The sequence below is a fragment of the Passer montanus genome, unplaced genomic scaffold (assembly GCF_014805655.1).
Source record: "Passer montanus isolate IOZ18808 unplaced genomic scaffold, ASM1480565v1 scaffold48, whole genome shotgun sequence".
NCBI classification, from domain to species: domain Eukaryota; kingdom Metazoa; phylum Chordata; class Aves; order Passeriformes; family Passeridae; genus Passer; species Passer montanus.
In genome coordinates, this window is record NW_024369707.1 from 3,916,393 (window position 1) to 3,940,832 (window position 24,440).

General features: G+C 42.5%; 1 protein-coding gene across 10 annotated transcripts; it reads right to left on the reverse strand.

The window, feature by feature from the left end:
• Positions 1-1,527: 1,527 nt before the first annotated feature.
• Positions 1,528-24,101, reverse strand: MFF (mitochondrial fission factor). 10 transcript variants are annotated; one of them, XM_039722338.1, is made up of 10 exons: positions 23,953-24,101; positions 19,593-19,810; positions 18,468-18,640; positions 17,237-17,325; positions 13,536-13,610; positions 10,398-10,556; positions 8,044-8,061; positions 4,846-4,908; positions 2,562-2,646; positions 1,528-2,198 (listed from the first exon to the last, which is right to left on the reverse strand). In XM_039722338.1, the coding sequence occupies exons 2-10, from the start codon at positions 19,807-19,809 to the stop codon at positions 2,067-2,069; spliced, it is 1,011 nt and encodes a 336-aa protein (XP_039578272.1). In that variant the 5' UTR covers position 19,810; positions 23,953-24,101; the 3' UTR covers positions 1,528-2,066. The 10 variants fall into 10 exon arrangements, with proteins under 10 accessions (XP_039578272.1, XP_039578273.1, XP_039578274.1 ...); XM_039722339.1 differs by lacking the exon at positions 8,044-8,061; XM_039722340.1 differs by lacking the exon at positions 13,536-13,610 and having other exon boundaries at positions 23,953-24,100.
• Positions 24,102-24,440: the final 339 nt, after the last annotated feature.

The following is a 24,440-nucleotide window of genomic DNA, read 5'->3' on the forward strand; positions in this document are numbered from 1 at the left end:
CTGCCGGCCGGGGCGGCGGAACCGGGCCCGGGCTCTGCGGCCGCCGCCGGGCACCCCCGCCCAGGGACACGGACAGGGACAGGAGCGGGGCAGCTGCAGCGCCGGGGCATTTCAGGTGAGACCCTCAGGGTTCGGCCGCCCCGCGGTGTGACCGGGAAGCTCGCAGCGGTCCCCGGGTAGCGGCACTCGCTGGACGTGCCTTACGTGCGGCCTCTTAGGCGGCGGCGTTCTAAAATAGTGTTTTTGAGTTCCATTCTCAGGTGCAAGACAAAGTCCGGTTTTGTGCACTTAAAAGAAGCTTTATTTTTGACTGTCGCCTATACAGTTCTTTGTACATCTCTCAGCCCTCATTTGCACCATCACACAGTACACCTTCAGTGCAAAGGTCATGGTATAACTCATGAAAATGCAGAAAATGTGCAAAGCAGGCCTGGCCCTTTTTATCGTCTTTACTAAAAGACAAAGGCACACGGTTGAACATTCACGGTAAGAAAACATGCACAGCAAGCGCCCCGATGTAGTCACAGAACACAGCAAACAAAGCTCAGAAAGAGCAAACGGCACAGCGCTGTGGGCAGCCAGGGCAGCAGTGCAGCAGCCTTGCAGCAGTGCAGCAGCCACACAGCGAGCGCTCTCTGCACAGCACAGGACACGCATGAGAGCAGCCTTCCTGCAGGCATTTGCAGCACTTGGATCAAAACCCTCAGGCGCTCTCAAGCTGCTGCTCCCGGGATCCCCGGTCCTTCACGGGGCACTGCCCGGCCCGGTGCGCAGCCCCAGCAGGTCCCGCTGTGCAGGGACGGCCCTGGCGCCGGACCGGGGTCTCTGCGCTGCGGGGGAGCGAGCACAGAAACAGACCCTGGCTCCTTCTCCTCCGCAGCTCTTCACGGCGCTGTGCCCCTCACAGCCCGAGCAGGGTCCTGCACAGGGGTCCGGGCCAGCTGTGCTGAGGAAGGCTCCCTCTGCAGCAGCGCTGTGGTGTCACTGCCGGCCTCTGGCACACGGGCACGGTGAGTTGTTCTGTGCTGCCCGGGGAGGGAGCTGCGGCTGCTGCAGCCGTGCCAGGCCATGAAGCCACCCGGCTGCAGGGAGCTCCCTCAGCGTCCCTGTGACAGTATCTACCAAACAAGGCCGAGGCTGAGCCGGGGAATTCAAATTGAGCCGGGATCAGGGCACCCCAGGCTGGCCCCCATCCCACCACACAGCCTGACACCAGCACCACGACCCGCAGGGGGTGGCAGCCTGCACCCGGCTGTCACATGCCCACCTGCTGCTTTGGAGCTAACTACTTATGTCAAAGACTAATAGTTTACATAAATTCTCAAATAAACTCTCTTCAAATGATATTAAACAATGGTTTGTGTTGGGCTTTTTTGAGGGAGTTTTATTAAAGATACTACACCAAAATCTTGTACTCCATAATATTTTGATCACTCACAGACTAACTTGCTTAAAAATGTAATTTATAGAAAAACATCTGCAAAATTAAACCTAAAAAAAATACATATTACACACTTCTGGACAATCTGCATGTTAGCAAAGAATTCATTTTATTATTCAACCTGAACATATACTTAAACAAGGAACATACTCATGAAACAGGACACACTCCTTGATTATGGCACACCTCAAACTACTTGGACTAAAGGAAAACTAGTGCAATTGTTTAATTGCATCTAACAACAGAACAATAAAAATGACTTTGTATTCCTTTGTTTTTTGTTCTTTTTTTTCCAAACCCATTCCATTTGTTCTCTTCTCCCCACAACAAAACCTCCAGTGGTTAGTCCTGGAGACCTGGACACTGCATGAAGCAGACTCCCCATGGGCTGGTCCATGTTTACACAGAAGCATGCAAAGGAGGATACTGCAGCATTTGCAATGCAAATCTATTAAATACGTTATAAATGAACAAGGTGTCCCTTTAACACTGCAATTCTAGAGCCTTTATCTGTGGTGGAAGTTTCCAGTGTATTCATTTATAAAACAGCATACAATCAGAAACAAACAAGGAATTTTGCAAATTGTTTATGTTTTTAACTAGTAAATCTTTCTGAGAGCTGTGTCTAGCGCCGAAACCAAAGCCAGCTATTGAGTAGCCAGAAAGCTACAGTAATGGAATACATGATCATTTCCCTCTTAGCACGCTCTTTGTTTTCTTCTTCCAGGAGCTGGAGACGGCGATTAAGTTTGATTATCTAAAAACAAATAAAGGCTTTTAATGTTTCAGTACAAGTTGCCACACCTTCTAAAAGCTTCTGAATAACCATGTGAAATTAGTATCTCAAACAGATGGATGTTAAACAGTTGATAATTTGATCTCCTGTCTTCAGTCATAGTGATCAGATCCTGCAGTCCCTATTATTTAGGAGCAGAAATGGAGCCAGATTCTGCAGAACCCCAGAACAAGACATGGTATGTGAGGGCAGTCCAGCAGGGGCACAGAGAGGAGCCCTTGCCTTGCCTGTTGGGGGTACCTTTGTAGTCATAGAGAAAACCTCCTCCCCCATTTCACCACTACAGCTTTGTCCTAATGTTGTCAGCTGCTGTGTTTTACATACCTGTCTTCTTAAGGAGGCAGCATCTACGACTGTCATGTCATCTGGAGTTCCCTCGAGCGTCGGATCGAAGGTGGCGAGGCTGTATCTAGCAAAGGAAGGAGAGGGCTCAGCTGTGTCAGCCATGCAGACCAGCAAGTACCATATTTCATCAGCATTCTAGTAGATGTATATTTTGATGGTGATGGAGACAAGAATTATAAATTTTTTTTGCAGCTGTTACAGAGTTGCATCTCAATAGGCTCCTAACTGAGTAAAGCACAAACAGATCTGAAGTGGTTAAGTGCTTGACTAAATTCGGGTTGATTGCTTTCCACACTCAAAATTCTCTACACAGACAAACTTCTTTCTGACACACAGTTCCTCAAAAGACCATTTCCAGTTAACTGATTCATGAAATCTGAACATTGTCTGACTTAAAGTGCCAAAGTTGCAAGAGACCTGGCCAGAGTAGAAATAACGAGAGTCTTGGGAAGAGTCTTGTGCTCAGTACCTACTTCAATATCCAAAGTGGACACTTACTGAGATTAAGAGTCTCAGTCACATTAATCTCTGTATTTTAGGCAGAGAATCTGGCAAACAAAGCCCAGTGCAGAGTCACTCACTCCTTGCTGAACTTTGTGTGCATTAGAAAGTTTGTTCCAGGGCATTCTAAGTTTTCTGAATGCAGCAATTCAGAAAGAGCATTATTCCAACTCCAGGACAAGTTAAATAAATACAGAACATTTATTATCAGTTTGAAAGTGGCAGAAAGTCTGTACAGGTTTGTATTTTGATCAACCAAGTACTAGCTCTTAACCAGATTCATTTCCAGCAACTAACTCTCAGTTTTCTGAATGCAGAAATTCAGAGAGCATTATTCCAACTCCAGGACAAGTTAAATAAATACAGAACATTTATTATCAGTTTGAAAGTGGCAGAAAGTCTGTACAGGTTTGTATTTTGATCAACCAAGTGCTAGCTCTTAACCAGATTCATTTCCAGCAACTAAACAGGTAAAGCAGTTCCTGGTCCTCCACTTACTCCCGAGCTTCTCACTTTGTGTCTTACAACCTCGGTTTCCAATATCAGCTCCCCCTGACTTCCATTCTCATAAGGACCTGTGAACAACTGCTGCAAACAGCTTAAATGGAGCAAAATAATGCCAAGGCTACCAAAATCCCAACAAGCACACCTAAAAGATCATTAAGCATTTAATGACAGTTAATTGTCAACTTGAACTAACAAGAATAGGAGTAGAATTCCTGGAGCTTGCAGAATGCCCTTAAGTGCAGAAAATACTTTTGCACTGCAGGTTTTCCCATCACTTTCCTGAAACTTCTCTAGAATGCCCTCAGCTCAATGCCTCTCTTCTCCCAATAAACTGTCAGGTTTCCACGTATCACTGCCCATCAATACTTTGTTTCTAATTAAGAATTGCTATTTCTACATGAGAATTGCCCTAGTGTGGACTTCACAGTGAGATCTTTCAGCTTTGCAAAAAAAAAAAAAAAGTCTTTGTGTAGCTATTTTTTTGTTAGTAGTATATGGTAAAAAAATTAGAAAATTCCACCAGATGTACAGCACAGCTGTCCCTCACCCTCTCCTGGGAAAGGCAGGGAGGGTCAGCATTTCAGTGAGATGCACATGCCTCCCTCCCAGCTGACATTAAATCAAGAAGGTTACCAGCAAAAACCCCCTTGAGATACCTCTTAGACTATTTTAGAATTCTGAGTTAGAGCAGAATCATCTGTTTGAATCCACTTTCTACTTACACACAAATCTAACCTCCATTTCCATGAAACACCGAAGTCTAAAAGGCAAATGGGAAAAATGGATGTGAAAGGACTGCTTTTCCCCCATCATCCTGACCATGGGATTATGTGCCAATCTCTTACTCACTTCCACTGAGATGATGTCAATCTGCCAAGACAACTGCAGTGAAGAGGCCTCCAGCTACAACCAACAATCACAGGCTGAGAGCACCTCCAAATTAGGTAAGGCCACATTTTCTAGTAAGCTCCCTATTAAATAGCAAATACTTGAACTATACAGCTGATGTAATGTAAGAGCCTCCCCTCAGGCATTAATCTGAGGCAGAGTTCTGCAGCACATTGTATCTACCAGACAACTGAGATCTGGGCAGGTGACTTGGATGGGGAAGGAATAAAGGCCTGAAATACCTCAAGAGTTGAGAGGCAGCATAAAAATGATCACTGTGCTTTAAAATAACATTGCCTGGAAGAGGGAAATAGAAATTTGAATTTTAGAATTAGTGGATCATGACTAACAAAAAAATGCTCTTTACCTGGTGTTGTCATGATGAGGGTTAGAGGAAGTGGTAGCAGCTGACCCACCACGTAACATTGGCCTACAGCAGGATTTTGTAGATTGAAAGCACAAGACAGAAACAGGAAATGACAAGAGATAAGAGGTAAAACACAAAGATCAAAGGAACATCAAAATACTTCCAGATATACTCTATATTTCAATATAACTTCTATAATTTATTTTGTTGTAAATTTCACTTTCATATTTCTCACATTCAAATGTAATCAACACTGACTGGTTTTGCAGCTAAGACGTGTAAGCAAATTTTTGATGAAGCAGATTTGGAGAAGCTTCATTTACAGAAGACAAACTATTGGAATATAAATTTAGCCTTATAAAATAAACATGGGGAACTTCAGGTTAAAAAAAGAAAATTACCTCCCAAATCTAAAACCTCATCATACCAGGAAATCAATAAATGTACTACACATACTTATAAAAGCCCTTTTAATCATCCTATGCTCCCTGCAGGCAAAGGGGAGATTTGACTTTACTGTCAAATTTGTCTATGCTGGATATAATTCAGAAAACCTGGGCTGGCAGGGCCATGTACAGTCTGAAGAGAGGGAGATCTCTCCAGGAAGAAGTGACTACAGGCTTCAAGCACATGTCTTGAACATCCTTACAAGTGTTGCTCTTTTCTCTTTTCTTTCTGAGCAGGGAGAAAGAAAAGGTAGAGCTTTTTTAACTGCTGCCACTTTCTAACATACATGAAATTGTTTGCAAGAAGTTGCTGTACTGCAGCTCACCAGCAGGACCCTCTGACAAGCTGCCACTGTGTTTCCAGTGCCTCTGGTAATGAGGCATTAGGGTTCCACATCACAGGTGTGCAACAAACTCTGCAGGAGCCTAAAATCTCTTCTCAATCTCTTTCATTTTCCCAATGCCAACTGGAGATACTTTTACCATGCATTTAACCCACATATAGTGCAGGCTATAAAACTGAACACAATCTAGGTATGAAAATCTTTACAGCAGGTCCATGTAGGAGGCAGAGCTATGGTGCCAAGGTGGCTGGGAGAACTAAGACCAGCCAGAACTGTGCAAAATATCACAGACACCAGCTTCGCTTCAAAACATCAGGATCTTGGCAAAATCTGCTACCTGATAAACTATTTATTGGGACCAGGTCCTAGTCTAGTTACCTCTGTAAGTGCACACCACAATGTTCTCCTTGCTAGCACTTAGGCCAGCATGATTTGTTTTACAAAACAGAAAGCTCCATTTCTGATACACGCAGTATATGAATGTTCTTACCTAAATGTACAAGGTCTCACAGAAAGTTATTAAAAAAAAAAAGCTATTCCTAACCAGGGAAGTAATTCAGCTGGTCTAAAATCTCTGACAGATGCCACAACTAAATGCTTTGAGACAGTGTAAGAAATTAAGCAAACAGCAGCTATGGAGAAGATCACAGAATTTCTCTGAGAACTTCAGTCACCTGTAACTAACTGGCAGATATGTGAATGGCAGTGCCAGTACCCAGCAGCACTTCCCACACCATCTGACACAGGACAACATTTGGATTCTGTGTCATGAGAACAACAGTCTCAAGTGCTCTCTAAGTTCAGCCTCTGTGCTATCTTTTGGCAAAGTTTTACAGCTGTTGTGGAATTTATCAATCCTAATTCACAACTACCCTTCCCAAGGAAAGCCACAGGCTTGGAGACAGCTGAGGGCTACAGCAAGGCACAAACCCAGAGCACTCTGAGATCTGTGCAAGTCAGCAACTCAAACTAAAGTCTCTGATCCTACTTCCAGGCTGTTAAGATGCTGCAGGTGATTTCTTCCTTTTCTTTACAGTTCACTTTTTATTTCATTACCGATGGACCCAAAAGGAATACCACAATATTGCTCCACCTCTTCTACTTGCTTGTGTTTTTTTTCGTATCAACAGAGAATTGATTACATTGATCACAGTGGCCTCATAACTGAGAACCTTACCCCAAAATTAGCAGTAAGTTTTTTTGGTAAATACAGAATTTACAAATATAATATAGGCAAGACATTAAATGCATGGCCTTCTTTAAAAAAGTAAGTGTACATTAGAACTTTGAATTTTCTGGCTACTTCTGTCAATTCCATCCTAAACATTAGTGCATGATCAGAAGAAGCCATAACACCAAGGTCATGTGTACTCCCTGCAAACACAACAGCAACCTCAAACTTGAAGGGAATGCTCAGGAATACAATTTAATACCAGTGGGAAAACAGGCAGTTAGGCAAGGAACACCTGAACCTGGTCTGTCTCCTGATGCTTCCACAGTGAGGATGCGACCCTAAACACACAGTCTGGGAGGAAAACAACAGGAGGTGGACAATTCAAGAACCTGGGCCCAGTCTCCATCATTCCTGTGCCTGTGAACAGGGGACTGTGGCCAGCACACACTCCTTGCTCAGGCTGTGTTCAGCCCTGGCTGTCCTTTAAAACACCTCTGCAAGTGTCTGCAAGGCCCTAAGAATGGGCAGTAGGACAAAGGGATGTGCTCCAGACAAGAGCTGGGTGAGCTCCTGACGTACAGACAGGACTGGCTGGCTCCAGCTGCCCCCCTTGCCTGTCAGTGCTGCCAGCAGCTCCTCCAGCACAGCAAAGCTGCCTTTCCCAGCCTCCCTCACAGCTGCACACCCACCTCACCACCCTCTGAACCATCATTACCCCAGCCCAGAGGGTACCCCATTAGCCCTTTTTGATGGTCTTAACTCACTTCCCATTTTATTTCTACAATGAAAAATATCTTTAATTTTGTCAATATTAAAAAAATGACCTTATAAAATCTCAGGATATGACTATGTGGATGAAGTCTGGCATTTAAAAAGGACAGTGTTTTTTTAAAAAAGGGCTATCCTAAGGAAAAGGAATTATAAATTGCCATACTCTTTCCTCCTAAATAAAATGTACTGACTCAAGAGATGAGTCAGTTTAGATAAAGTACAGATTTCAAAACAAGTCTATGCAGATATGAAATTGTCTCTTTTTCCTGCATTTAAGACATCACTAAAATCTCTTTAAATGCATGGAGTTTTGGGGGCCTTGTTTGTTTGGCTAGTTTGTTTTCACACTTTCTGCTGCCTAGAGCATAAAAGATCAGTCTTTAAAGGACACTAGGGGTAGGCCCTACAGTATTCCACAGAAATTGAAACAGAAAAATGGTTAGAACTAGAAACCAAAACTGACCTATTGTCCTTGTCCAAGCTGAAGGAAATGCAAGAGTAAACAGTGATCATTAAATTGTGGCTCATTTAAATAATCCTGTATGTGAGCAGTGCTGGCTGAGCTAGGCACAACTCATTATCTGCAGCAGTACCATCAGCACCTACCGTTAGCAGTTTTAGTAGATTGGAAAATGTTTTAGGGGAAAAAAAAAGAAGAAGCTATAAAACAAGTTAAAAATATTTTCAGTGAGTAACACACAGCCAGATCTTGTTAGTTTTAAAAGATGTCTTCAAGTATTAAGCATAAAATGTTAAAATAGGTAAGGCTTTGAGAAAGAAAACACATTACACAGAGCAAAAGAACAGAGTGCAGGTTTAGAGCAATTTAAAATGAATAATACTTTGCAACCATGCAAGTGGATCATCCAAATTTCACATTCCCACGCCAGCTGTAATGGTGGGTGTCTAAACACCCAGCCACAAAGAATACACTTTCACCTTATTGAAAAGTTCAATATTTTAGCACCTATTTATTCATAGGTGACTAGAAACAGGTTTCCCATTCCTTCCAGGAAGGTCAGTAAGAGCACCTCCAAAATTAACTCAGACCAGGATGAGTAACACAGCTTTTGAAGTATTCAGAATCCTAGAATTTTTCTGATAATTGAACCAAGTTGAAAGTGTATGTTTATGGATTTGTTTTCCAGAATCCAAGAAAACACAGGCAAGAACATGCATAAGAGAAGCCAGGAATAAAACCTGTTAGCTTCACAGCAGACTGGGAAAAGGGCTACAGTTCCAATCTATATTTTAACAAGGGCTCTTGGCACAAGACCCTTAAGTGCTACTGTTCATAGACAGTACAATTTCTTCTTATCTGGGACCTTTAATTTGGCAAAGCAAATTTACAATTGTATAATTTCAATATTGATAAGGGAAAAAAAGTATTGATGCCCAACTGTTGATAGATAGGCATCAAAATTTTAACAGCTACAGCCTGGCATTTCACATCAAATAATTCATTAGTTAAGCACCAACCTGCAGTATTTCAAGGGACTCTATGCAGCTGATTTTGTTTGTTTTTCTGAGTCCCACTTTAAGAACAAAAAGGCCAAAAATGCTGGAGTTCTTTACAATTCAGGAATGTTAATATGGGCATTTATATATTGTCAGGTCAGCAAACATGGTGAGCTACAGGAGGTGCCAGTTTGGAAAGTGACTGCAAACACACAGACAATCACAGTAAGATTGGCTTGATAGTCACATTTCATTACCAAAACAACTAGAAAGCAAATAATTTAAACTTCACAGTACACACAGTAAGTGTGCAGCTAAGATAAGATAGCAGAGGCACATGGCAAACTTCAAAGAACTTGCTAGCACAGGCCACACTGAAGGGCTGCAGGAGAAATGAGCAGTTCCTCCCAGTGTTCAATTATTTCCACTAATTCAACCTCCTGGCAAGCCCTGGGGATCTGAGCTAGCCCTACACTGGAGACTGTGTGCAATTGTTACCTGAACTTCTGTGCTGGCATACAAATAACCTGGAAATTGTTTTTAGTGAATGAATATTGCCACTGTTAGTCTTTAGGAATGTTTCTATAGTATTAAACATGCTATTCTTGGAATGCTTCCAAACCCCAAATCCAGACAGTCTAAGGATACACCAAGTGAGCAAGACTCCACTGAAGAGAATGGAAATAACTATACAGGGATTGCCATGAGGCTTGTTCTGGCTTATTACTCAACAAGTGTCAGGTAATCCATAAAATCAGAGACAGCAATAATCAGAGGAGCAACCAACTCCCCAGTGTCCCCTGCCTTTCCTGCTCTCTGCATCCAGGGTGGCCACCATCAGTCATGTGGCCACCAGAGAGAATCATTCGCAATATAAACCATAAGAGTTTCAAGTCTTGACACATTATCAAAGTAGTCTACAATGCCTTTTAATATTCTACCCTGTTTCTGCACATTTTTAATGCTTTATGACATCATCAACCCAATCTTATTGATTTGCACCACTGCTCACCAACAGAAAAGCAGAAGACAAGGTTGTAAATCTGCAGGCTCAGGGTCAGGTATTAATTGCAGAACACACTGATAACCTTGGACCAGCAAACCCCTTGCAGCCATAGGCTAACCCTTCCTATAAAGATTTTTATTTGGAAGGAAACCAAAACAATCCTATATTTGAAACAGAAGCATTTTGAAATGTGAATTTTGGACATTTAAATTGCTTATGAATAGTGAAAGCAAAGGAAAGCAAAAGCAAAAAATTTCATCTCATTGTTGTATAAACAGAAACCAAACTCCACTAAAAAGGAGAAAAGAAAAACAAAGCAGCAGAAGCTGGCAGAACCAGTGACAACCAATCACCTGCGGTTTTCATCCAGCACATCCAAGACCTGCTGGTAAGCCCTACGAGTGGAAGACTGGATAAACGACAAAATGCCACGAGCAGAGTAAAGATTAATTCCATCTTCAGGTAACATATTGGGAGGACAGACACGAGCCTGTTGCAGTGATGGGGTCACACTGTTTGTACAAGCATAGTAAATGAAGAGAGAAACACTGGAGTCAGATTTTAAATGACAAAAAGCTTTTCAGATAGACACCATTCCAAAATGCTTATTGCTTGCTTTTGGATTACCCTTCTCCCACCACTGTAAGGTAACAATCCCAAATTTGAGCAGTGTGGGGATTATGTGCTGCATTTACATTTGTTCATCACAAAACACACACAGGTAGCAATAAGGACACAGTTTTGATCTGTTATACAAGTTATTCCTAGAAAGTGCTTGTACAGCTAAATCTGTACCTGCTGAAGTCTGTGCTCAAGTCCCCACTTGACATCAATGAGAGGAGTGTTTTTACCATCACTGGCATTTTAAGAAAATCCTACACATCATCTCTTTTCAAAACACAAGCCTTTTTCAATAAGAAGAATCTCACACAGAACCCCTTCAACAAATTTTTTGGAAGCTGTGATCAAGACAGTATTTTGATTTGCACATGAACAAGTTTAAAGGCAAACTGCAACAAATTCCAAAAATAGTACAAAATTCACATCCCAGTGACAATGAATTACATGCTCCAACTTGTTGACTAGGAAGCAAAAAATATTATTTAAAATATGCAGGACTGGACTTCAAACATGGCCATTATACCAAACTTGTTTATCAGAGAGAAAATAGCTTTGATAAACTGCCTATGATTTGCTTATGTTTCTTTACATTCAAAGCGACTTCATTCACTTTTCCTGCACACAGCAAGAAATTTTTTTTAATCTGGAAACTTTATTAGAGGTGAGATGATTTTTTAGTAGGAATTAATTTGTGTTAACTTAATGTAAATATTAACACACATGCAAACCAAGTGCAAGCCACTGTACTCTTTAAATCTTGGGTTAGTTTTTATTCTGAGATTAGCACCCATAATTCAACACATTTCCTTGTCACTTGTGCTTTGCTACAACAGCTTTGGATTTAAAATGTCAATCTTTTTGACCTTGGCATTTTAATAAAACATTAATGCTAAGTACTTGGAAATTGGTTTGATATTTGGCTAATCTCTAGCTGGGTCAGAATTCTGTGGCTACTCTTACTTTGAACAGAATTGCTCTGCACATGGCTGGCAGCAAGATCACAAAACTGAGTGGGACAGAAAGTTCCATTGAACAGACTGAATCAAAGAATGTTACACCAAAAACGTCACCTCTCCCACAGCAGAGCTCAGCCATCCTGGGCTGCAAGGGACATTCACAGACTGCATTTCAATAAATATCTGGTTGCTTCCTTACAGCTTTTATTATTTCCCCACACTTGTAGAATCCACCTTTTTTCTACATTTATGATGACTTTATTTTGTAATCAATTTTGTAGTGGTCACACCCACACATTTCACTCTGGAATTGCACTAGAAACGCCAATATTCAGCAGAAAAAATATCAAGCAGCAGGGGCAAGTTCAAAATATTGACACTAAAATGAATTTATCAGAATTTTTACTCCTTGTAGATTTGCTGGATTGAGGCAAATGAAGGAAGAGTTAAGACTTGAAATCACAGTATATTTTACATTAAAACTAATTTCTCCTGTACATAACTTCAGAGATGTGCACAACAGGGTGAAAGACAACTAAATAAAAAAAAGGTAGCAAATAGTATTTAAACATATTGCAAAACAGAAAAAATTGTGGAATTCCTGTTGTCCAGAATGGTATTAGTATAAATACTACAGTAATGATTTTTGCATACAAATATTTCTGTATACTAAAAAGATTCTAAAAAATTAAAAAGCAGAACAAAAAACCCCAGTTTTAACTAGAATTAAGTTACATGTGCTGATTAAATTCAAAGTTATATAATAAGGAAAAAATCAAAACCCAAGAATAATTCTATAAAGGGCACAAAGGCCATGACTGTGGGGTGGAAAGAGAAGCAAAATTTTCCTTTTTCAGGATTTAAAATTGCTGTCCTGTAAGCATCTGGCAGTCCTTTGGACTGTATCAGAGACCATGGAGAAGAAATATTATGAAGCAATTACCTGATACACAAATCAACCCAGATAACAAAAGAGAAAAAAATCTCTGCCATAAGGAAATTCTCTAATATGTAATATGAGCACTTATCATTAGACATTGTGGCTATCCCCCCTTCCCCCCTCCATTTTCAGTGAAATGGTCCTAGTTGTAGGTGTAATTTTGTTTCTCATCTCTGAAAAGAATTCTTACATACAGCTCCAGCCACTGTAACCTCCCTGGTTACAGACACCAATTCCAGAGCTTGGAACCAAAACAGAATGAAATTACAGACATTACTCTGAGAGAGTACAGCAGCATTTTGATGTATGCAGTTTTTAGCTTAGCAGCAATCTCCCCTAAGTCTTGTCAAAGCATTTGTGGTGTACCCAGGCTTCATTTCAGGTATTTCTCTGACTTGCAGTTCTGGCAGTGTTAAATGAGAGGTAAATTTAAATTCACTTTAAATTCAAGCACACAGACAGACATGTTAACCATCACCTTTTCCTCCATGACTTGCAAGAAGAACAGAATTTCTCAAACTGTGAAATTGAACTCTCTAGAAAGATGTGTTATTCTAAGGAAAAGGCTGGAGCAAAAAGAAAATTAAGTGCTGCCCACTTTTCCATGCACTCTTGGTGGTTTGGTGATTTCCAGCAGAGAAATGGAATCCTTGCATTCAGCATTGGCTGACAATGACCAACAAAAAGCTTTGTTTCTCCAGCTACACAAGCCAAAGAACGGAGTGTCAAACAAATTAAAGCTATTTTGAAATTTAATTGTCCCTTGGCTATCAGGTGTTTTTCCCTGTGCTTTTTACGGAGGGGAAACAATTTGGCCAAGTTTGAGAAACCCTGAAGCAAAATTAGAAACCACACATTCAGTGTAGATGTTTCAGATTTTATGTTCTAAACTGCAGGTCAGAATATTAGTATTGCTGAGAGCTACAGAATTACACAATCTTGCTTTTCATACAGCAGGGAAGGTTCAGGCTTACGTGCAATCCTTAGTCGAAAGAGGTGACTGGAACCGTGGCATTTTATTTCTTGGGACAGTATCTGATCTGTGCCACCTTGAATAATAATTGTAATCTCTTAAGTAGGCATCCTTGCAAAAAGAGGGATTGTAATTTAGAGAGCTGTCATTATTGATACACAGACAGTTATTGCACCAGCAGGTACTTGTTAGACCCAGGATTTCTAAGAGCATTAGAGAATTACTGACTTTAGTGAAGCTCAGCTGCCAAAAAAATCCTCAGAAGTGTCTCTGCATGCAACTGGATGACAAGAAGAGAAAGACAATGGAAGAGAAACCACTACTTATACATGTCAAGAACACCATGATAGGCAGCCCAGCCAACTCTCACTTGAACCATCTATCCCAGAATGTTTGATTTTGTCACTTTCTAAGTCAAGCCTTGGAATTTCACAGAGTACATCTGAATATTTTGTCCAAGGAGGACAACAGTGTTGTAGACTGAAACTTGAGAACTGTAGTCATATTTTGAAAACAAAAGTTTTAAAAGGCAGTGCTCCAAGCACCTCTTCAATCCTCATCACAGCATCTAAGCAGCCCACGTGGACTTCCTTTTCTATTTGAAGATGTGAACCGAACCAAAGCACAAAAACAAAGAGCTGATTTTTGTCAAAGTGGAGCACCACAGCATTTGTTAGTGCAGAAGTGCACTATTTGTTCAGCCAACAACGTAGACTAAAACTTGAGAACTGTAGTAATATTTTGAAAACAAAGGTTTTAAAAGGCAGTGCTCCAAACACCTCTTCAATCCTCATCACAGCATCTGAGCAGCCCACGTAGACTTCCTTTTCTATTTGAAGATGTGAACCGAACCAAAGCACAAAAACAAAGAGCTGATTTTTGTCAAAGTGGAGCACCACAGCATTTGTTAGTGCAGAAGTGCACTATTTGTTCAGCCAACAACACTGGATATAAGAACTTCAGGAGCAGCTAGTTTCTTGTATTCTTGTAATTAACTGGAAAATTAGTATTTCCAGATGGTAAAGGAATTCCAAGGTAATATAAATGAGGCAAAAGTAGCACAATTATGTTTTCTGTAGTGCAAGGAATAGATTTACATGAAACTTGTAATTTTTTTGCAGTTTACACTTTATGTTCTGAGGGCTTAAACTGTGAGGAAACAAGAACCAAGAGGTTACTTTTTCATGAAGTACAGAAGGTCTGGAATTCCTGTATTTGTGGGAGCCACAGAGGTTCCACTGTGACCATGGTGTTTTTACAGTCTGAATTTCTATAACATTCTCCTGAGAGGTAGCTGGGTACAAAGTCACATTCTCCACTTGGAGAGTGCCAAAACCCAGATGATGGACAAATGTCAGACTCAGCATCAGAGTCCCATAGGACATTCAAAGTGATTTCTTTCTTTGGATCATATTGAATCAGAAGAACAATTGTGACAGAGAAAGAAGCCATTTCTAGGAACCTCTGTGATTTCAAAGCAGATGATCTAACACTAGACACAGCATAACTTCTGTCAAAAGAAAACAGCCACCTGGGAGAACAAGAGAAAAATGAAGCTCTACTAAAATACATTATCTGCAGGTCAGAAGTGCAGAATACTGCAATGAAGAAGGATCTCTTCCACATGGGCAGTAGAGAATACAGATCTGAAGGCTCAATATCATCTAGATGTTATTTATCTTACAAGCAAGAGAAGAGATCCTGGATCAATCAAAAAGATACAATAGAAGGTGCTTGGCATTGGAATTATGATTTATTTGACAGACCCTATCAAGCACTAGTGTGGGTATCAAGAAGGAAAACTAATCTGTAGATGTGTAATAATTTCCTGGCTTTTGTAAATGATAAACTGAGTCATGCCAGTGGCCAGTCAGATGTTCCTTGGTCACAGGCTTTTTAAATTGATAGGATTCCAGGTGCTTATTGTATTGCTAAGCCTCTGAAAGACTGATAGTAGATGACAGCAAACAACATTCAGACCATGTAAAGCCAGTAATTCTATATATAACTACTGAGTGACAGCAAAGCACATGGGTGAATTTTACAGATTTAGGATTTTCAAACTCAAGAAGTCCAGATGTGAGAACTCTGACAGAACTACAGGCAGAGCTGATCTTACAGTTTTCTCAGATGGCTGGCATGGCCCATGACTTTTGGAAGACTAAACTAACACGGGGATCAAGTGTAAAGCAATTTCAAGAAATGGCAAGAATTTCTTTACCAACTGCTTTTTCCTTTTAAGTGCAGTACACCTAAGACTGGCAAAGTAGAGCTGGCAGCATCAAAGGGAGAAATATTTCCACAGGAAGCTCCCATCACATGAAGACCATGGTACTCCAGCATGTACCATGCCCAAACTGCCAGATGGGCAAGAGAAAGCCTTTCTAAAGGGGCAAGATAGTGTGTGCAGTCCAACAGGACATTACTGGATAAATGACACCACAGGGAACTTGGACACTGAGGAGGCTGATAGAGCACCCAGAGACTGAGCTGGTCAGGCACTTAAAGATGGCAATCTGAGTTTTGCCAGTGCAGTAAATGTGTGTGACTCTGCAGACCTGAGCAACTAGACTTGTGCAATCTATAAACTTGTGTGAACCCAAAGTCTGATCAAATAACAAGGGGAAGATATGAAACAGAATTTCCATGAATATCTGGAAGAGAAGGAGAAGTGTAACATGTCTGGAACATGCATCAGAGCACATTTAATTTTAGCCAAATTCACAGGTGGACAGATATGTGGTACACACAGTACCTCCTGGTGCCCCTGATGTCAATAAAGGAAACAGGCATTTCTAGGGCATACTGCACTTGATCTACTTTGGACTAAAAATAGGTAGATGCTAAGTGGGCTATGCACTTATTTCCTTCAGTTACTGAAAATTAAGTTTGATGGTGATCTAGCAATAGTGTTATACAGTCTACATTGGGACAGATGAATCCCATCCTTCAAATCTTAAATTTAAAGCCTTTTCTAAGGCAAGTATTTCTTATGGCAGCTGTATTAAAATTCACACATAAAAGATTCCTAAGTGTTATATTGCAAAACCAGTTATTTCCAGGTGGAAAGATGCTGTCATTCAGAATAAGCCATGATTAATCCAAGACTATCATATCTAATAAAAATTTACAGACATGTATGTCTTCAGAAGTGCAACCTTGGAAGAACAGATGAAGTTTCCAATTCTAAGTGCTCCTTGCCATTTTGGTTAGAAAAGATTAAAATATATATACCCACAGATTCCAATACATGAAGTACAGTGACACTACAGAAAAATTACTTATTCTAATATTTATGAGAAAACAAAAGTATTTCTTCTCCGATTAATGAAATTCATTATAATATTAACAGTGGGAGAACTGGGAACATTTTGATGCACAATGAATGTTGTTTCCTGAAAAGTCAGGGGGAAAAAATATTGTACCAACTCAGAAACTGAAAAATCTCGTGAAATAACAATTCCTGGTAAGTGGTGAAACCAGCTGTGAGCCACAAACACTTCCACCCATCCACTGCAAGAAGTCACCTCCCTAAACAAAACCCACAGAAGAGAAGAAAAAGGCTGGTGTTACAACAGTTAAATGATGTTCTTGCCACAACACACGAAACATTAGCTGGGAAAAGCAGGTAAGGAGGAGGTAAGGAAGGAAGGCAGGGTGTCCCAAAGCGGCAGCAGGGGCCCTGCAGGGGGCTGCACTCACATGGAGTCGTTGCGGGCCAGCTGCCCGTTGTGCCGCGTGGCGTTCTCGCTCATGGAGCGCTCTCTCTTCAGCCTTCCCACCGAGCGCACCTGCAGCACGGAGCAGAGCACACGTAAAAGCCAGAGAGCTCCAGGACACAGCACCTCACTGACTGCAGGACTGTCACTCACATCTGCCCTCACATACTAAGGCACACTTTCAGGGGTTTCACAGTGATTAGGAGGAAAACAGCTAATGACAGATGTGATGCTGGTATGTGTACAATCAAGCTCCAAACTGTTGTTACCTATCTGTGTGACCTGACACACAGCACTGGGCTCTCCTGCAGGACTGTCACTCACATCTGCCCTCACATACTAAGGCACACTTTCAGGGGTTTCACAGCGATTAGGAGGAAAACAGCTAATGACAGATGTGATGCTGGTATGTGTACAATCAAGCTCCAAACTGTTGTTACCTATCTGTGTGACCTGATGTCAAAATTACAAACCAACAGAATTTTCAATATTCTCTGTATATTTTCGAGATACTCAAAGCCCTCTGGACACAATCCTGAGTAACATGCTCTAGGATGACCCTGCTGAGGGAGGCTGGACTAGATCAACTCCAGTGACCCCTTCCAGTCTTACCCATTCTGGGATTACTTTCCATCACCAGAGATAAATATATTTCTATTGTATTTTATAAGCCTATAAAATATGCAGCTTCATAAATAATTTCCCATTTTTAAAGTGTTAGTTGCCATTATTCACCTGGATGCCAATGTTATACCATTATTTGAAGTTGTTTTTTTTCAGAGTTCTGTTAAAACTCATTAATTCTTTGTGGTGTATTATCTGGCCATGAAGTCCAGAAGTCAACCACATACATTATAATGTATTACTATATACAATACAAGAATCTTATATTTTTCTGGTACTCTATAAATCAAAAAAACCTTACAGCTTTCTCTTCATCACAAAGGGTTTTTTGTTAGAAATATTTTGAGTAGTTCTAATTATGACTTTATTTTTGTAAGTAGTGAGTAAGCTTGCTGAGCATGGCAATTCCAGGCCATCTGCCACTTCAAAGTCTAAACAGAACTACTATAGTGCTAATAAAAATACTTTTGTATTTTCCCAACATATGTCACCACCAAGTTAATCTGCACCACAGTAGAGAAATCATTGGTCATTTCACTTTCTTTAGCAGAATGCTTCTCATCTAAGGAAAAAGCAAAATAAGTACTGGCCTCTTCACTTTGAGGTGTCTGCTGTGGAGGTTTTTCTAGGTCCAAAAAATCTAGCGGTCGATCACTAAGAGAAATAACACGGGGAGGAGTTTTCAATGCCAGTGGTTTGAATGGAGTAGACTGAAGAATGTCAAGGTCTGCTGGTCTGGAAAATGGAATGTCTTCACTATTACCTGCAAGAACATAAATTGTCAATAGAAAGCAAATTGTTCTGAGGCCTGAAGGCCAGTGCTTAAAGTTCAAAAGAACATCACAGCAGTAACTTCTCCTGCCTATGCCAAATTATTAAGTATAACCTTCTTTAACAGGTCTTGTATGTTAAAAACTACTGTTGGAGTGCTCATAAAGACCATATTGACACTTATTTGAGCAGTTTCTCTGAGGACAATGACCCTGAGTAACCCTGAACCACATCAACTGTTATGCAGGTGAGAGCACTCAAGACACAGTCCTATCAGTGTCTTTGACTTTGACATCAAAGCATAAAATAAATGCATGTCACACATTTTGCAAACTCTTAGACATTCAGCAGTTCTGGATTTGTCACTGTGAAGCCCATGACCACAAATACTGAAGTAATATTGATGGAGTCCACTCATAATAGACAGATTCAGAAAAAATTAGGACTCTGATTAAAATCAAAACCATTTTGCATGACAAATATAAAAAAGTAATATTGATGGAATCCACTCATAATAGACAGATTCTTGAAAAAATTAGGACTCTGATTAAAATCAAAACCATTTTGCATGACAAATATAAAGTCTATCCCCAAAATTTGCTACAGTTACTTTAGCTTACAGTTAATTACTAAAAATTGAGTGTAGATCAATAAACAGTAATTTTTTCTCCAAAAATAGCATAGTAAGATGAAACATCAGTGATTAAACCTTCTGTTCATAATTAATTCATCAGCTGTCTCCATTATAAGCTACACTAAAACTATTCATGAAACATTTTCAGACCTTAAAAAACTTCCCAAGTTAAAGAGCTTTAACTGTCTAAATACCAGAAAACATTTTATATATTATTCTTTTAAAAATGACATATCAATATATATTTTTTTTCATCCAGGAATGTGGGGAACTAATTTAACTTTTCACCCGCACTGCGATGCAGACCCACCTGCCACTACAATCCGCTCTGGAACCTGCATCGTTACACTGGCATTTGGGAATCCTTCCTGGCTGACCTTGTCCAGGTCAGAGTTCTGAGGAGCCACCTTGAGCTTCTCGGGGACCCTCATGCGCTGGCTGATGCCCTCGGTGTATTCCATCTCGTACTGCAGCCGGTTCATCTCGGCCATCTCGGCAGCCGGCGACGGGAACGCCGCCCCGCTCATCCTGCCAAGGCAACCCACACTCAGACAGGGACACGGACACAGCAGGAGGAGGGACAGGAGATGCTCTGCTCACACTGCCAGGGAAGTGGGAGATAATAACTGAAGAGTTACTAAAGGAACAAACTGCGCAGTAAAATTCATAGGAAGGGCAGTCACAAAGTGCTGAGAGGTGCAGGCAATGAAAGAAGAACAAAGTGAAACTGTAGACAATGATCAAATTGAGGTTTCTCAAATTGAGCCATGACAAATTTTAAAAAAGCCAACAAAACAAACCAACCTGGAAATTCTGCAGGTAAGGTACTATTCCTGTACTGGCTGACAGAAATAGAAACATAAACAAACACATCAAAGAATCGGTAGGATTGGTAGGAAATTATTCAGGATTGGTGAGAATTAAATTACTGATTTGCATTTACAGAAATCCAGTATATTTGAGTTGAGAAAATGGCTGAAGTCTCACAAAACTGCATTTTGAGGCATGGGAAGACAGAAGAGACACAGCCTGGGCAGAAGCCTCCTGCTCACTGTCAGTCACCCAGATCTTACAAGGACAAAGTTCCTTATCAACAGCCTGTCAAATCAGCTTGAAAACTGAGAATATTCATAACCCTTCCCAAGTGCAGCAATTCTTTAAATGTCTCACTTCTATATTTTTCTGTAAATTAACATCATACTTTTGTGGAACTGATACAAGATGAGGAGCAGACGACAGAATAAGACTTTATTTAACCTTAAAAGCATTTGCCAATACTTTATATATACATTTTCCTAGAAAAGCAGTGGAATTTCAAATGAAACAGTGAACGAGTTCCCTAGAAACTGGGCTGTGAGAAACTTACAAATGCAATTGCTGGGAGCTGCGGCAAAGACCAAGGTAACTGGGAGTCTGAAGTTAGATTTAGGGTCGAGAGAAAAAGCAATCCTAGAGCTGTGCCTGGGGGTGGCTGGAATGGGACCTCAGAGAGCTGGGAGAGCTGATTACCTGGGCAGTGGCCAGTGCACCTGGCTGATGGCTCAGACCCAGATAATGGCCACGGGCTCGGATAAGAGACACTGCATTTGGAGAGGGGCTGGAGATGGGCTCCCAGATGAAACACTGAGCTGCAAGAACTGACTGTGGGAAACTTTTCATCCAGGCAACAGCTGGGGGGGCTTGTCAACAGCTCACACTGAGATGATGGTTTTTTAGGGTAAGAATAGGAAAACAAAGTTTCTAGACAGATATATACATGCACAACATGTAAACATAGCTTACATTGGCAAACCTGCCTATGCAAAGCATGGCTTAGTCCAGCAGAAAATCTACGAGTGGTGTTGCTTAAGTAGGTCCCTAAATGAAGAAATGCACCCTGGCAAAAAGGCAGGGTTTGCCACTAAAATTGCAACTACATTCCTTTACTATTTTTGGCAGCAAGGCCACGTCTGTCGCTGCGTGTGCACTCTGCTGAGCTGAACGTGCAGAACACAAAGCAGCCAAGGCAGGTGAGCCAGCCCAAACCCTCCCTCCCACCATCCCACAGTACTTCCACACTGACCAAGAAACCTTGAATAACCCTCACCAATGGACAGGAGCACAGAGAAGGGTCTGGGCTGTGTAACACATGAATGCACACACACCGAGTGTGATCACCTGGCAGTCCATCCTCGGTGTTATTTGCAAGGCTCCCTATCACCACAGATCAAATAAAGTATCTCAATAATCTCCAAGTGTCACTGTAGCACAGCAGGAGAACAGGTGAGCAGGGAGCAGGCTAAAAGGTCACTGTGTAACCTTAAAAAAGGTCTATGTAAACTTTAAAAGAGTTAGTTTTAAATGAAATGCTTGGAGTGCTGCACATTTAATCCACCTGTATTAACTATCACTGTTTGTATCAAGTGAAAGAAAGTGAAACAACCCATTTAACTAGGAATAAACACTTTAGAGCAGTTCAAGAGGTGCTTAAGCATCTGTCACTTCAAAAACGTTAAGCTTTTCACATGGAGTTTTTTCATCCCTGCCTTTTGATTTTACAGATTAGATTTGCCCCTCTTGCAAGACATTGGCTTGATCAGCGATCAGCCAGTGACACCAACAAAGCCATCTGAGACTTCTACATTCCAAAAGGTGCCTTTAATTTCAAACATTGTGATCAGTAAAGCATTTCCCAATCTCATAAAAATCATAATGTCACCAGAGAGACCGAATTTTAAGAACTTACAGTAGCCAGAGTATTGACTGGCAACAGCTTTAAGCACGCTTACTGCTCACATGTGACAAAAGGTGTTTTCCTGCTTTGCTCTCATTTGGAAACACCTGGCTGGCTCCAAGTTCAGTGATCAAGTATCCCTGCCCTGCAGCAGTGTTTCCACCACAGCTTGGTGACGCTTTTGGACACAACTCTGCTTGCACAACAACTGCTTTCCAGCTGCAAGGCAAAACCTACACCAAGCCAGGCAGCAGCAGAAAGTATTCATAAACTAAATAGCAGTGTGTGGGTTTAGCAGCGCTTGCCAAGGCCCTACAGATGCAAAACCTCAATATCTTCCTACTCTTGTCTACTTTGTGTCATCAAGAACTGGATTTGCTGTCAAAGTGATTTCAAATTTTAGTCCTTTTTACAACAGAACAGCACAACAAGAAACAGTGAGATCTCAGCAGGAGATAAAACCTTTTAACGAAGTTTCTGAACAAAACAAAGTTATGTTTTCTGCAATGTCCTTGTTATACAAAGCATTTTACAGAAAGCATTAATAATAAATCAGGAGACTGAGGATTTTAAAATTGACATTTACAGAACTAAGTACCTCTTAAAAAGGCATGATGATAGAACTCTGAGAATGATAAGACAATAAAAATCCAATAATAAATACAGGACAAATAGAGAACAGCTGAAGTGCAAATGAGTACCAACAACATTTAACGAAAAAAAAGGAAGGAAGGAGAAATCCAGAGGATGATAAGGCAAGAGAAAACAAGAAAAGGTTATATGTTCAGAAAGACACAGGAGTACCTCCTTCTCCTAAATAAGAACAGAAGAGATGAGGATGAAGCAATGCATACAAATGTGAGGCATGACTTTGGCAGCATTTTGGCCATAATCAGACACTGGCCATATCTGTGGGGCAACCAGCAATGTTCTGCACGGTGTGGGGCCCCAGATACAAGATGAGCTCTGGTAACAGTATGGCTCTGCCAGCACTGAGCTCAGAGAGGTTTCACACCAAACTGCAGCTCCTCCAGCTCCATTACTGCCTGTTCCTGAGGCGGCCACTTCACAGATCCTCTGTCCATGTGCACGTAAGCTACAAAGTGTTCCTTTGGCAAGCACCCAGTTATCCCTGGACAAGGAAAAGGGGGAAGAGGAAGACTCAGAGCAAAGTTGAGGATGCGAATTAAGGACCCGAAAGACCTTATTCTGGGGCCCTGTAAGTGTCAGAACACAGATCAGAGAGGCCGTGAACTCACAGAAGGGGGAGAGGAGCACCAGGGGCAGGTCGGAGCTGCTCTGCAGAGCACTGACAGGAGCTGAACTCAGACACTGCACTGCTCCCTCGCCTCAGCGCTGGGAGGACATCGAAATGTACCTGTGACACACCAGCCAGGCTATACGACCACAAAGCGCTGGGTTCTCTCAAGTTTGTTTTACTCCAGCAGAATGCTTTAACACAAAATACTTATTTTTTTTAAAATAAGAAAAAAAAATACTGGGAAACGTTAGAAGAAGAACGTCACTCTGACAACCATTTTTCTGGAACACCCAACTATTCACTGCGCGGTGGCGGCATTGAAAGCGGTCGGGAATTCAGGGGGTGTGGGCGCTTCCCTCCCTTCACGGGGGTCGGCACGGCGGCCCAGCCGATAACGCCCGGGGGATCGGGGAGCTCGCGGCTGTCCCGGGCGGGCGGAGCCCCCGGCCCGGGCTCCGCTCCCGGCGCCGAGCGCGACCCGGCAGCGACCCACAGCCCGAGGGGCCCGGCCGGGGCAGTGCTGGCAGCCGGGGCGGGCCCTGAGGGGCCGGGGCTGAGCGGACACGCGGGGAGCGGGGCACACACGGGCTGAGGGGCTGCGAGCGCGCCGAAGGGCCGGCTGCGGCCCCGCGGGCAGGCCGAGCCCTCCGAGCGGAACTGGGGCCGCTGCTGCCAGGCCCGGCGGTCCGTACTCACCCGTGCGGCGGCAGGAGGCGGGGGAGCGCTGCCAGCCCAGCCCGGCCCGGCCGGGAGCGCGTCAGGCACCGCGGCACCGCACCGCGCTCCGCGCGTCAGCCGCCAAACGCGGCCTGGCGTGTCCCCATCGGCCTTCCGTAAGGGCCGCGAGTCACGTGACCGAAGACGGGCGGAAGCGGCTCTCGCCGGTGCCTCACGTGTGAGGGAGGCGGGGGCAGCCATCTTTAGTGAGGGCAGGCGTGCGCGGCGCAGGCGCGTTGGAGTGCCCGGCAAGGTGACCCGCGGCGCGGGCCCGGCGGGCGGCGATGGCGCAGCCCGGCCCTGCCCAGCCCGGCCCGGCCCAGCACTGCCGAGCCCTGTCCTATCCTGCCCAGCCCGGCCCGGCCCAGCACTGCCGAGCCCTGTCCTATCCTGCCCAGCCCGGCCCGGCCCAGCACTGCCCAGCCCTGTCCTATCCTGCCCAGCCCGGCCCGGCCCAGCACTGCCGT

Coding starts and splice junctions, on each gene's coding strand:
- MFF (XM_039722338.1), bottom strand. CDS start 19,809: ATGAGCGGGGCGGCGTTCCCGTCGCCGGCTGCCGAGATGGCCGAGATG. Junction 18,641..19,592: donor AGAGCGGATTGTAGTGGCAG/GTGGGTCTGCAT, acceptor ATGTTCTTGCAG/GTAATAGTGAAGACATTCCA. Junction 13,611..17,236: donor CTGGCCCGCAACGACTCCAT/GTGAGTGCAGCC, acceptor TTATTATTCAAG/GTGGCACAGATCAGATACTG.